Below are 14644 nucleotides of genomic sequence, written 5' to 3' on the forward strand. Positions count from 1 at the left end.
CAGGCCAAGGTGATATCTGGGGTTAGACACGACTCTGAAGCAGCGTGGCTCCACCTGGGAGTCAGCAGATGATGATATTTGGGGGATTGTCTGATGATTTACGGGAATGTGGGGAGATACATTTCTCGTGGCTGTTGGTGCATATTTGCAGCAGCTGTGCTTTTTCCAAAAAAATCAATCCATTAGAACAGCCAGGAAAGGGAAAATCATAATCGTATATTGCTTTCAAAGGTCCCTGACCTGTGTGTGTAACCCTACAACTTTTGTAGGTTGCAGGCCAAAAAAAAAAAAAAGAAAAAAAAAGAGAGAATAACTGTTCACATCATAATAACCTACATTTGTGGCCTCCATATTACAGCCGTAGCACTGTGATATGATCCAGGTGGCTTTAAATGCTCATGTTTGACTCATACAGAAACTGTTATTCAACATTTTCAGGTTGTACACAGGTGGAAATTACACAAAAAGCTCACAAACTTGTTTCTGGAGCAATGATGAATAATGAAAATAGCATTCAGCGTTTGTTCACAGCATCTTCTAATCAATCAATTTCCCTACTGGCGGCCCCATTGGGAATCAAACTCCCAACCCTGGAGGTGTTAGTGCCTTGCTCTACACACAGAACTACACACACCACTCTGAAAAACCTCAGATAATGAAGAAAAAGTGGCAATAAAGCAGGTCTGGGTTGTGTAAATGTTGTTGAAGTAAGACTATCAAGTAGCCCTGTGTTACAGATGATGCAGATGTTATTGGGTGTGTGCGCTGGGACCTTCAGACCTACAAAGCCCTGGTTGCAATTGACGCATGCGCGCTGGAGCGAGCCTGAGGAGCCCTTAAAGTGCTGTTGGAAATATTGGGTTTCACACTTGAGCATGCATGAACGACGCAGCAAAATGACCCGCTGCTTCAATCCTCAGACACAGAGCTTCCTAAGCATACACGAAAGGCATTTGTGGATTAAAAAAGTATATAAATCACTGATAAAAGTTATGTATATTTTAGGATTTGGCTATTAAACTAATTAAAACATCATTTATATGTCTAAGGCACAAGCTCTCGCTCTAATTTGGCTTTTGCAGCACGAATTAGGTTTGAGTTAATTGGATTATGAAAAGAAATAACCACCACCAAAGCACTTCTTTTATTACAATAACATTATTTCCAGCAATCACTTGAAAGGTTCACACACACGTGTTTACAGCTGTTGTGCTCGGAAATTCGAGTTTGCATCGCGCACCTGAAGGCGGCATAACTTTCTTGTGTTGTACTTTAGCACCAGGGAAGTTTCTTAATCGTGGATTTATCTCCTAAAGAGGCTCCCACGGAACTCGGGAGCCAGTTTTGGTTTTTTATTGAGGATATGAGTGAGTAAGAAGTGAGTCAAGAGGATGGAGAAACACGGGCGGTGACGTCGGGCGCAGTGATTTCCTTTATTTCGCAGGTCGGACAGTTAACTTTGTTGTTGTGCAGGAACTTTGACATGTTGCTGCTCACCCTCCGGGATGTGCACGTCGCAGTGAGCAGCCTCTCTGCCCTCGCTGCTTTGTTGTGAAACGCTCCAGGGATACATTTACGGCGTGTTTTCTCCTTTTAACCCGCACTCCCAAGTTTTATTTCCTCGCCTATTTTCATGGCACAATGATGGAGCGGTTGTCACGTTTGACCAAGGAGGGTAAAGCTCCTGAAGTGAAGCCTCGGCGGACCTTAGCGACAGTCGCCGTGCTCCTCCTGGGTTTGTTGGCCTCGTCTTGTTTTGCTGAAGACGCGTCTTGTCACGGAGCCTACGACCTCTACTTCGTTTTGGACAAGTAAGTAAGAAAAGTGAGGAGTGAGGAGTTTCTGGCCGGACTTTTAAGGCAAGAATGGAAACAATGTTGCCGCTTCGCAACATAAAAAGACAATGACGGAGTCAAATTGTGTCATTTTGTGTGATGAATCGTTTAATTTGTTGCATTTTTTCCCACTCGGTCCGTGAAGTTTCTGGTGGGAGGCGGGGCGTCGCGAGGTTGCTGGTTCGAGTCCCCGGTCACATTGGGGAAAATGTGGGTCAAATGGAAAAAAAAAAAAATCTGGGTCAGTGGCTAAAACGTGGAAGTGAGCTGCCACCGCAGTGCCCATGAGCACGGCACTTGTTGCCCTGTGGCTGCTCAGTGGCCTGCGGCAGGATCCTGTGGTGGTTAGTGGGGAGCTTGCAGCTGTCAGTGTGTGTGAATGCAGGTAGAAAACGGCATACATGCTCAGTTAACTCCTCCAATGAAACTGCAATATAAAAAAAGAAAGAAAGAAAGAAAGAAAGAAAAAAGTTATTAGGTAATCAGCACTAAATCAGTGAAATGGTTCAATGTGGACTTGCAGCACCCTGACAGTCAAAGCCAACCCAGATAACCGAGGCCCGTCACTGATTGGCTGGCCATGTTGGAAGAATGACAGCAAAAATGCATCCGTTCAGTGGAGGGATCACAAAAAAATGCTCCAAAAGGGTGAGAACATCAGGAAGGAGGAGGAGGAGGAGGCGTTTCTTTTAGTTGTCACTGGTGGAAGCTCCTCTCCACCGCTAGGAGCTGCTCTGTGAACTCTCCCTGACAGGCCTCTGTTAGGGTTAGCCCAGTGTATTAATATCGTATATCAACCAGTCATGTCCTCCACCGCTGACATGACCGATCTGTTCCCTGGTGACAGCTGCATTGTGAAAACATGACTTCTTCTCAGTCACTTGTGTTTGCCAGCCGCTGGGTATGTGGGTCATCCTGCTCGGGGGGAGTCGCTAAACCTAAAAAAATATATATATATATATCATTAGCACGGGATTCAGTGGAGAATCTGAGTTTAATTGCTGTTTCTGAGGCGTCTGAGGCTCTCTGACAACAGTAAAAGTCTGAATTCTTAGGGGCATTGAAGTGGCCATGGTCAAAGATCTTTAATAACTTTGCGAAATATCAGCTACTGATGGCGTTGGTGCACAAATGATCGGTATTGGACTTCAGGCTGCAACTTTTTAAGTTCATTTCAAGGTGATTGAGAAGGCATTTCCTGTTTTGACACAAACTGGGTTTCCGTAAGCCCTTAAAATCATTGAAAGTTTTTGAATCTATGAAAAAGAAATGGATGACCATTAGAAATGGATGGATGAGTGGCCTTGAATTTACTTTTCAAACTCATCGATACGCCTCAGCTCCTCTCTCCATCCCAGGATCAGCACTTGGAGATCGCTCTTGGTCTTGTTGTCACACTGGTTTTAAGATGACTGATCCGTGAGTTTCACCGATCGAGACCTTGAAAGTCATTGAGTGAGCGCGGGAACTCCGGTTGCTGTCGCAGAAAAAGTGGACCGCGACCTTTTAACCCCTGTCTTTTATGCATTGAAAACTTCACTTGATAGATGTTCAGTCATGGCAGGAGCAGGCTCACTCGGCTCTGCAGAAGCTGCACCGTGCACGCAGGCCTTCAGTTTATTAAAAAAGAGTTTGCACCCTTGACAGCCAAGCGCCGTCCTCCCCCAAACTCGGAGAAGTGCCAACACTCGGGGCGGCTGAGCTGAAACTTCTCTCTGCCCTACATTAGGCCTCTCCACCCTGATGCAAATGGCAAAAAAAAAAAAAAATTACAGGATGATGACAGAGATTGTTGGCACAGATTTGACCAAGTAAATAAATTTTTACTTTGCTCTGCTTTGTTCTTCACACTTATCTGTGGGGGCATGATTTACAAATGCAGGTCTAGATTTGTTCGAATTTATTTGTAAAAGCCTCATCTGTGGTGATATCTCTCTCAGCGACTTGGCAAGACGGCGAATAGTTGCAAGTTTCATTCCAGAAAGTTGATGGCTAAGGCTTCCTTCCCATGATGCCTTAAAGATAAAGTTGCCCTGCTGGAGGATTTCCTGCTTCGATTTTAAGAGACGATAACAACCTAAAGCACAGACGCGCACGCTGCCACATCTGTCCCAGTTGTAATCTGTAAAAATGTTCACACCATTATGCTTCCTTTTTGCTGCTCTGATGCCACAACAATGGTGATGCAACCTGCGCATGTCGAGCTCGAAAACCTTCCACATTTTGTGTGTGAAGCGCCGTCCCCATGTGACACAGGAAGTGAAGGTTTCTATGTTTCTGCCTGGTGTGAAAAAAACAAGAGAAGAACTGTTCTGTTAGGTAGATAATGCAGTATTTATTATCATGTTATTACATTTTCTAAACAATATCCCTTATTTCAACAAAATACTCAGATTTAATTGGAGTAAAAGTAAGCATAAATGAATTAACAGAGTACTAAATGAGCAGACTTCTACTTTCAACTTGGAGGATTTTTTTCCCCCACATGTTCATGTTAATACAATAATTTTTTTTAACCTTGTTCCTATAGGCCCAGTGTGTGTGGCTCCGTAGGCAGAGCATGGCGTTAACACTGCCGAGGCGAGGGCTTTATGAACGTTGGCGACTTTGTTTGCCGCAGAAGCAGAACATGTTTCAACCAAAAATTGAAAATGCAGGGGTTTTGATTATAAGCTGTGAAATCTTTAGCACCCCTGAATGATTTTGTTGACATGTAAAATGTGGACAAACTGAAGCAGAGGAGCCTTTAATGTGTTTTGCATGTCGCTGCTTTCTTATAAATTAAAGGGGCATCTAGCTGTGAGACTTGATCCAGCTCTAAACCGTATTTTTATTGCAAAAAAACAGTTAATTTGAGTAAAAAACACACCTAAATAAGTAATAAACGAGCCGACTTCCACTTTCAACTTGGAGGACATTTTTTCCACATAGCAACAAGTAGGAATTGTAGTCGCAGCCATCGCCTTTCTCCTCCCGTTCTCTTGAACTACGGTGGCCAAAAACAGTGAAGTTGTGTATCGTCAGCGTAGAAGAGCACGCGAAATGATTAAAATGGAGATCCAACAAAAATGACGAGTAAAGATGTGATATATTACCGTGTAAAACAACGGCGTAACGGCATGTTTTTTCTTTCTCCTCCTTCAGAATAAGGTTTATTAACCTCTGCAGGAGAAATGAAGTTTTGAAAGTACAGCACACGTACTGGAAAACGAGTCTTTAAACTGATCAAACCCAATTAAAAATCACACTTACCGCCGCTTTAACCACCGCACCACCATCTCTGGTTACCAAGTGCCAGCTCTTACCCGCTGTGCCTCTGATTTGGGGACATTATGTGATTATCAAAGCGCAGTGGAAGTTTCCTTTAGCGTCTCGGTCGTCTCTCCCCTCCGGTCTGACCTTGTCTGCGGGCGCATGGGAGGAGAGAGGCGGCATGAAAGATGAGCCTCCTAATGGTCAAACTCTTCTGTTTTATGTTCTCCGCACATATATTGAATTGCAATTATTGGTTTAATTACCCCTTCCTCGTTACATCAAGGGCACATTTTACGCTCTGTGTTCATTTTGGCCGCGCTGACTTGGCGAGGGGTGAGGCGGGCCAAGGGCTCCAGGTCGACGCCCGCCTAACATTGGTTTGCCCTTGATCGCGCCCGCAAATTTATGTGTCAGTTTTTGACGATTACGAAATCTCTTACCGTCGTCGTTAATTAGCTTTAATGTGAACAAATGAGCTCCAGTTCATCAGACTTGTATATCACTTGATGTGATTTTTTTTTTTTCTTTTGTGTTTGTGCTCGTGGTGGGAGGTTTTAATGCTCAGCGGCTGCAGGTCATTTCAGGCGGCGGAGGCAAAGTTTGTTCAGTCAAAGACCCAGTTTGGCACCAGTGATCATTTTGAAAATCCCAGTTTGGCACCCAGTTGTTTGATGTGCAGTTTAAGTGACATGAGTTTTTTTTTTTTTTTTTTTTTTTTAAGACATACTAATTTCGATATTTTTTTTTTAACTGAAGCTGCTTATAGATGATTTTTTGTACTCATATTCAATATCTTTAAATTTGATAACTATGCAGTTTTTCTACTGAGGTGTTTTGAATAAACAACATGGATAATGAGAACATCACCAATGCAAAATAAAAGGAGCAAAGAGATATTTTTATAGTATTTCAAAAATCTTAAAAAAGAGCTAGAGAATAACCTCTTTCATATCAGAGAGAGAAGACAAGGACACGCTAATATTAAACATCCAAAAAAAAAAAAAAAGGAGATGTTGGCCCGATGTGCTGTCAGACCGATTTATCAACTCGAGTTTCACATAGTTGGTAAATTTTAGAACAATAGACAGTGACTGGAGCTTGACTGTTGTAAATTAGATTTTATTTTTACAAATGCTGCCACAAATTAGAGATTCCAAGTCTTGACTCCCGGGTTGGAAGCTCTCCCGTCTTCCACAGTGTGAATCTGAGACGCAATATTAATTCTCACCCATTTGAGGAACACATAACAGCTCACCACAGTTTTTGGCTTTTCACTTCCACTTTCTTGCTGTTTTACTGTCACCTTGATTTTTTTTTTAGGATGGAAGGGCTCTGATCAGTCACTTGTTGCCTGCTTAAAGAGGCCGGTGCAACAAGGCAGCTAATCAGCACGGTTACCCAGGATGTGGCCGCTGTTAATTTCCTGATTTGTGTTGTGGCGCACCACACCCACACACACACACACACACACACACACACTTTAGCTCAGCAGCACACTGTCTGCTGGCTCTTGTTGCTGCTCGCTGACCGTTTCTGTCTCGTTGCAGGTCTGGGAGCGTCGCTGCCGACTGGTTCGAGATTTACTCGTTCGTCAGGAATCTCACTGACCGGTTTGTGAGGTGAGTGTGCAGGCGACGGTCACGTGACTTCTTTGGAAACTCGGGAGCACGAGCCAAGTTTACTCACGCAGGCCGTAATCAGAGTTTGAGTCTCGCAGTGACCCAGTTTGAAACCTCACATCCTCAAGCAAGCAGAGAAACCTCGTTAGGGAAAGAAATGGAGGAAAGTTGGCCTGAGGGCGTCGGTGAGGTGTGAGGTGGGCGCAAACAAAGATTAAACCAAAAAAGAAATAAAATGCATAAGCACATGTAAAATATACTGCATGCAGCAAAAAAAAAAAATCCCAAAAATGTGTTATCTACACTGACAAAATAGTTGATAACAAACTGAAACACATTATGGCAACTTTGGTAAATGATGGAGAAAATGGTGATGTCATCTTAGGTTTCCTTTATACTGAATAATGCAGTTATAATGCAGTAATTATAGTGGCGATATCAGCTGGTTTTGTGTCAGAATAGACGTCTGTAATTTCCACATGATGCACACAACATGAGCTGCAGCCGTTAAATGCTGCAGATTTACGACACTGCAGCCGGATCACATCGCATCAAAACTGCCCCGCATCCCGTGCCGTATCAAATTCATTAAAAAAAAAAAAAAAGACAAAAAACGGGGAGCCGTCTTGAAACGTTGGGGCTTGCATAACGTTTGAGTCAAACGGCGCCTGCCAGCACAGTACAGACGGTAGCGACCCAGCCAGAATGAAGTGGTTGGTTGAAGAAAATAGCAAAGGCACCAGGTGGGAGTGGGTGGCAGAGAGGAGCAGTCTTCTGGGCTGTGAGAATGGCCATTTGCACCGGGAGGGGGGGGGTCCAGTTCCACACTTATCCCCGGCTTCCACCACAGAACGGCTGACAGGCAGACAATGTACAGTAAAGCAAAAGAACACTGGAAGGCGACGAGGACAATCTGCTAAACAATGCTCGCTTACCAAGAGCACTTCTGTTCCGCCATGTGGAGCAAACTGGACTACTTAATCAACCCCCCTCCCTCCCTCCCTCTGCACCCCGAGCCCACCACCACCACCACCACCCTCTGATTTGTCCCTGGCATCGCTGCCTCCTCATCCCGCATCAGAAGAGAGTCGATTGTCTGCCTTGACAAAATACAAAATATCTCAATTCTGCCGAGATGGCGCGCACGGTCGAGAGCCCCGTCCCTCGCCGCTTTAAAGTTTAAATCGACACCCACGGCTCCTCGAAGCGGTGACTTCACCCGCTCAGTTTTTGCACTCCACGTACGACTCCCATCGGGGTCTGAAAGTGGAACTTGTGCAGACAGGATGTGGATCTATACGGCTGCTGCCACCGCCGCCGCCTGCCAAATCTGGCCGTGTGGCTTAAAGATTGCGCTATGTTTGCGGGGGAGGATCGCGACTCGGCCATGTGTCATGTGGGTGAGAAATATCAGCACCTCTCCTTATGCTCCGGAGGCTTCGGATCTCTGACGGGCCCCGTCCAGAAAACCCTCGTCGTGTTAATTCTCTGAACCCGCGGCGTTCGCTCCGTCGGAAGGTTGCGTTCCTTTGTAGCCGGGCGCTCGCCGTTTGTCATGTTTACTGCTCGGCGTTCGGCGCAGTGTGGTGAACTTTTCTAGGACATTTTATCGCTTGTGCGAGCGCGTTTTTTTTTTTTTTTTTTTTTTTCCTGATCACAATGTGGGTTTTTGTAGCACAATTTTCCTGCACGTTTGGCTGGATGTGTACACCGGCAGCCAGCTGTGTTTGCAGGAAAGCAAGTCAGACGTTTGTGAGCGAGTGCTTTGATATGATGAGGGAAAACGGCGGACACAGAATAAACATCGATGCCTGTACATGAGAGAGAGAGAGAGAGAGAGCAAATAAGAGAGAGAGAGAGAGGGAGAGAGAGCTCGACGGATGCAAAGCTCACAGGTCTGGGAACACATTATAGTGTCCAAATGTACGTTCACACCGTTTAAAATGTGACAGGTACAAAGTATATATTTGTGCAACAGGATGTGTGTGTGTGTGTGTGTGTGTGTGTGTGTGTGTTTATGTGTGACTCATCTCCACGACAACCTGTTTCCTGTCTGCGAATCAATTAATCACTTCCTGTGTCAAGCCAGAAATGGTGCTTGAAGTCATACGCTAATATTAGATGACATTAAAGGGAACCCTATACATTTGATTATTTATGAACACAGTTTTATATCTCATAAACCTGAACATGGGAAGAGGTTTATAGATAGAAATATATATAACCGCCAGTCACACTCACTGAGTTTAAGCAATTTTAGGTGTTTTCCAGCCTGGACTGTGTAGGTGGTTCTTTGATAAAGAATATAGGAACGAAGGAAAGACTGTTTTTTTTTTTTTTTTTGTATGAAACACAGTTGCCAGTGAGGGCTGGAGAGGGAAAAAAAAAATGAAGTAACGATATGAAGTTGAATCACCCATTGAAGTGCATAAGCATTTAACTGAGTGTGTGAAGACATTTCTACATCCTAACATGTGATTTTTTTTTTTTTTTTTTTTTTTGTTATTTCCCCCCGTAGCCCAAGCATGAGAGTGTCCTTCATTGTCTTCTCTGCACAAGCACAAGTCCTGCTGCCTCTGACCGGAGACAGGTACTGAATCACCAAAATTAATTTTTTTTCTGCAGCAGGAATCCTTCACATTATTCTGGTCCCGTGTAAGTCGCTGCACCGCCCAGCAAACATTTGGACGCCAAGCAGACTTTGGTACGATGTTATTCGGGGGGGGCGTGTCTGTGTCTGTGTACTCAGGGCCTGATAATCCCACAGTGTACGTTTTTTTCCTTTTCACATTTTACTAACTAAACATGCACAATCAGATTATGCATTTTTGCTGATAGAGCAGAGGGCAGGGACGTTATGGACGTTATTGTTTTTGTGTCGGGGGAACGTGGACTCAGAGAGGAGGACGGTGTCCAAACGATGGCTCCCGTCCTCTCCAGGACACGCCGGCCAAGGACAGGAGTGCATTCAGAGGAGGACTGATTGGACCACGATGCACCACAGGACGTCCGTCCTCCCTCCTGTTGAGGGTCAGACAGTCAGAGCTAACACACTTCATCACTGCACACTATTAAACTGTTAATTTAACTGTTTAACTGTGCAGTCATTTAAACCTGCAGGACCTGACAGATACAGTGCAATATCCCTGTGTGCATAAAGTGTATACTGATATAGCATTTTTACATATGTTCAGTTTCTTATTTCTGTATTTATTGTTGTCATTATTGTAGGATCAGTGCAAATTATTCCTACATAATGCACATAAAGCACATACTTCTTTATTTTAGAAATTTCTAATGCATATATTTTTATATTTCTTATTTCCTCTTCCATTTCTTATAATTTCACTTATTCTCATATGTATTATTCCCTTGAGAATTTGACTGCAGCTGACCCAGTTTCCCCTCTTGGATCAATAAATTATTTCTGATTGATTTTGATTCTGAACATAGGATTGTCTGTGTTACTAGTATATCACGTTATGTATGTGGCTAATGGTGTTCATGCCAACTCCATTATAACTCTATAATACAACAATATTACACCTCTATAATATTTCAGCACAATTAAATCAAATGTGCTTTGGGAATTGTTTTGACCTGATATTATCAAGGTATTCAGGTCCTGATTTTACAAAATGAAACTGCTACCATCTAAAATCCTGTGTGCAAAGTTTTATCAACCTGACCTTTATCTCATGTTCCTTCAGTCCTTTTTCCCCCTCAGCATAAAAAACAAGAAGCATTTCCGTACCTCTTTTATAATAAACGTTTATGTTCAAGCCCCTCCCAGAGACACTCTCCTATTCCAACTCACTTTTTCCTTAACATTACCAAACAAATGTGAAAATCTTGTGCTCCCTTGGGTTGAAGTTGAATTTGGCCTCGTCTCGCTCGTCGCCGTCTGTGAAACACTCGAAGGGTGACGCTGTCGAGGTCGGAGGTTCAGTTCCCACTGGGGCAGCAAATGCTCAAAAAATATGCACCCGTGGTATCGAGACACACTCAGGACAAACATGTGCACCAGACTGCACACGAGGAAAGTTTCTATATTTGTCCTGAAAGTTGAAAACAACTTGTTAGCATTACTTATTGTAGGGAGCGGCCACCGTTACTCTCTAGCCGCTGATGAGGACTGCATTTGGTTAGATTTAAATGCCCCCAAAATGATGTTGGATTATATTTCTGTCTTCAGGTACGAGATAGAGGAGGGTCTCAAGCGGCTGCGGGATGTAAAACCAGCAGGTGAAACATACATGCATGAGGGAATTAAAGAGGTGAGTTTACCCTCGTGCAGCCACTGGGGCCTTTTTGTTAAGTGGTCAAAATATATTGCTCAAATATTCACAAAAAATGTGGAATAGTGTTTAACTGAGTTGTTGTTTGGCCCCGTGTTTGAACCCGAAGGCGTCGGCTCAGATTCAGAAACAGACGACCAAGTCCTCGAGCATCATCCTGGCCCTGACGGACGGGAAGCTGGCGGTCTACATCCACGAGCTCACCGTCAGAGAGGTGAGGTTCGCTTTGTGGAAAAGTCTCACGAGTCACTTTAGTTAAGAGTCAAAAAGCTGAAAATGCATCAGAGTTTGGGAGCCGGCCTCCAGAAGGCTTCGCTCGAGATCAAATACAGTCTCAAAGAAGAAGTCAGAATCCCCCAAGATGCCAGAATGACATGCACATTCTATTTTAAGGTGCATTTTTGTCCGCCTTATATCCTACACATTACACATAATTTACACTTCTTTTTTTTTTTTTTTTTTTTTTTTTTTAATGAACTGCAGGCCGATGAAGCGAGGAAATACGGCGCTCGGGTTTACTGTGTGGGTGTCAAGGACTTTGACGAACAGCAGGTAAGAAGCCGGATCTGCAGCGGTCACTTCTCGGGGTCTGAAAATGTCTTAAATTCCATTTTTAGAAACGTCGGGCCTTGAAAGACATCAACTAGTCTTCAATTTGAGTAACCGAGGTCTTGATTTCAGCATAAACATTCTAATTCCACAAATCTATCCATCTCTTTTGGAAATTAGTTAACATACAGCACATTCTACTACTACTAATGCACATTTAGCTGTTGGGAAAATGCCTGTTCCACATTAATTTTTTACCTATTGAGAGAAATCCAAGAGAATCTTTGCTCTTAACTTACCTGTCCCAGTCGCTTTGTGGAAGAAAGTAATGGCCAGATTTATACCATCAGCATCTGACACCGACTTCCAAATGTGTAGTACTTAACTTCATGTATTTATTTATTTATCTTATTTATTTTAGACTTTATTTGAACAGGGACAGTACACATTAATGAACATCTGCAACAGCTGTAAATGTGTCAGTGTTAGCCAAAGCTAATTTTCAACTGTAGTCCCTGGGCCGTGATGTTAAATAGGCAAGAGCTAGAGGAAGAGAAGCCAAATTATTGACCTGTTATGCTTGTTTGAATATGAAAAAAGAGGATTTGTCTAAAAATTAGTCTTAAATTTTATTGAAATTTGTCTGAAAAAGGCCTTAAAAGAGATTCAATTGAAAAGGTCAAACTTAAAATGACAGCACCAATGCATCCGTGAATGATCCATTTTTTTGTGCAGTGATAGGCCAATTGCACTGTGCAAAAAAAAAAATAATAATAAAAAAATAAAGGCATTCAACTTTATCCCAGAAACCCTGGTTGGTGCATGCCTGCTGCTGCGTATTATTTATTTCAGCAGCTTGCGATCTTCTCTTTAGAGTTTAATTTCACAGAATTTCGGGGAGGCTGTTGGCCGCACCAAACTTAGTCATTGTCTTTGTTGCGTCCGGGAAGAAGAGGTGATAATGTGACTGTCTTCAGTTTCGCTGTCACTCTTCCAACATGGTGGCCCGTCTCTCGTAACCATTGGTAACCGCTCTCCCAACGTCCTGCCATGAGAATCTATTAACTAAAAAACAAAGGCAATATTGCTCCCAGTTTGTGCTGCAATGTTTTTTTTTTTTTTTTTTTTTTTTTTTTTTTTTTTCCTCTATGGTTGAGCAAAGTGTTTGCCACAGTCATGCCATCTGTTATGTCTCCTCCTGCCCATGGTATGAAAGGATAGACAGTGCTCAGTCATAATGAACAAAACAAAAAGATGAACGCGCTGTTAAATCAGCAGTGCGTCTTGTTTACCCGCGTAGTGACTCCTTTATGATTCCGACAGCTTGCGGATGTCGCCGACACCAAGGACCAAGTGTTTCCTGTCAAAGATGGCTTCCACGCGCTCAAAGGCATTGTGAATTCTGTAAGTTCTGCGCCGCTTTCCGTGCGTGTGTGTGTGTGTGTGCGTGCGTGTGCGTGTGCATGTGGCATCGAGTGTCATTGAATTTCCAGTTCATGATCAGTTCGGGGGCTTGTGATTTCTGTGGGGGAAATTAGCAGCTGTAATCTCAGCTGTGCTTGGTGAAATTGTCTCCTCTAACCAGCCACTTTGGCAAGTCACCAGTCATCATTTTCGAGGTTCCTCCCAGTTCTGGAAATCAATAATCTTGGCAAAATAGTACAAATTGACGGGGGAAGCTGAGAGTCGGGTTCGCAGGTGGGCAAACGGGCAAAAAAAAAAAAAAAAAAAAGAAGAAGAAGAAGAAGAAGAAGAAGAAGAAGTTGGGTTTCCTGTCCTGGTTGTGGCAGAAGTGGCTCAGGATTTAAGTAGAAACACAGCGATCATTCTACCAAGGTGCATGGAAAAAGTCTATGGAAATTGCTGCTCGTTGTGTCCTCAGTTTGTAGACGGAGAAGGAAATGTCTTGCCCACTCAAGAGCAAATTAGACAAGGGAACGGGAGCAGCTTGACGGTTAGTCACGGCCCATATGACAAGCTTTCCACAGTCTTTTTGTTGTGAGGCGAGCGCACAGCGTCACACAACAACCCTCTCTGCAGCCCTTCCTCAGATGTTGTGCTTTAAAATAGCAAATGTTGTATTATTAATATTACTTTTTACATGCATAGAATAAGTGCAAAATTGAAATGTGTAGGCCTGCTGAATGGATCAGGGTAAATATTGCCTGGGTGATGCTGTGATCCGTGAGCAGCTGTCAAATGTTTAATCTCAGCAGTAAGAGTCCCTTAAACAGTGTTTATATGAAGTTTCCCAAGCAGCCTCCGCCTCCTCCTCTGCCAGCCAATTAGTGATACTTTCCATTTGCTGCAGCTTTCGACCTAAACGCTCTCAGCCAAGGCGGGGGGGTTTAGCATAGTGGTGGTGTTTGCACATCACTGTGAGCACGCTGACCCTCGCCGGAGTGGCTTGACTGAATCTTGCATCTGTGTCGAGGCCGGCATTGCCAACGATGTTTGTCAAAAAGAGGAAAACCAGATGTAGCTGTCAGACGCGAGGCTGGCAGCGCCGCGTGCCAACGGGTGTGTCCCGTTGCTGTTGTGCGATACTCGGTGCAGGGCCATGATTGATTATGTTGCCTCTCAAGCAACTGTCAAGCAAAACAGGGATTTTTTTCCCCCCATATTTTTGGCTCATGACCCCTCGCAGAGTAAAACCCTCAGAACAGCGACCTTAGATACCAAACGCCTTTTATTTTCCAAGACTGTTGCACAAAAAACATTGAGGCTGCAAGAATTTATCCCAAAAATGTAACACCATGAGTATGAATTTGTATTTTATAAATGCATTTTGTCAGTTTCAGCAATTGCATGATCCACAGGTCACATCACACTGCATTAAAGAAACAACTGGGACGCAGTTACACACATTTTGTGAAAACGACAGCGATTTAAATGCAACCGTGATGCGTTCAAAGACCTCGACAGCTTTAGTTGTTGCTCTGTTGTGTGATACTCGGTGCAGGGCCATGATTGATTATGTTGCCTCTCAAGCAACTGTCAAGCAAAACAGGGATTTTTTTCCCCCCATATTTTTGGCTCATGACCCCTTGCAGAGTAAAACCCTCAGAACAGTGACCTTAGATACCAA

General features: G+C 43.6%; 1 protein-coding gene across 1 annotated transcript in view; it reads left to right on the forward strand.

The window, feature by feature from the left end:
* The first annotated feature begins 1296 nt into the window (after positions 1-1296).
* Positions 1297-14644, forward strand: part of antxr2a (ANTXR cell adhesion molecule 2a) — an 84542-nt gene continuing 71194 nt past the window's right edge. The window contains exons 1-7 of the mRNA XM_030060890.1: positions 1297-1811; positions 6638-6709; positions 9228-9299; positions 10905-10986; positions 11117-11221; positions 11491-11559; positions 12880-12960. Coding sequence (XP_029916750.1) covers positions 1642-1811; positions 6638-6709; positions 9228-9299; positions 10905-10986; positions 11117-11221; positions 11491-11559; positions 12880-12960 — 651 coding nt within the window. The 5' untranslated portion in view covers positions 1297-1641. The remainder of the gene's footprint in view (positions 1812-6637; positions 6710-9227; positions 9300-10904; positions 10987-11116; positions 11222-11490; positions 11560-12879; positions 12961-14644) is intronic.

This window comes from Myripristis murdjan, chromosome 9 (genome assembly GCF_902150065.1).
Source record: "Myripristis murdjan chromosome 9, fMyrMur1.1, whole genome shotgun sequence".
NCBI classification, from domain to species: domain Eukaryota; kingdom Metazoa; phylum Chordata; class Actinopteri; order Holocentriformes; family Holocentridae; genus Myripristis; species Myripristis murdjan.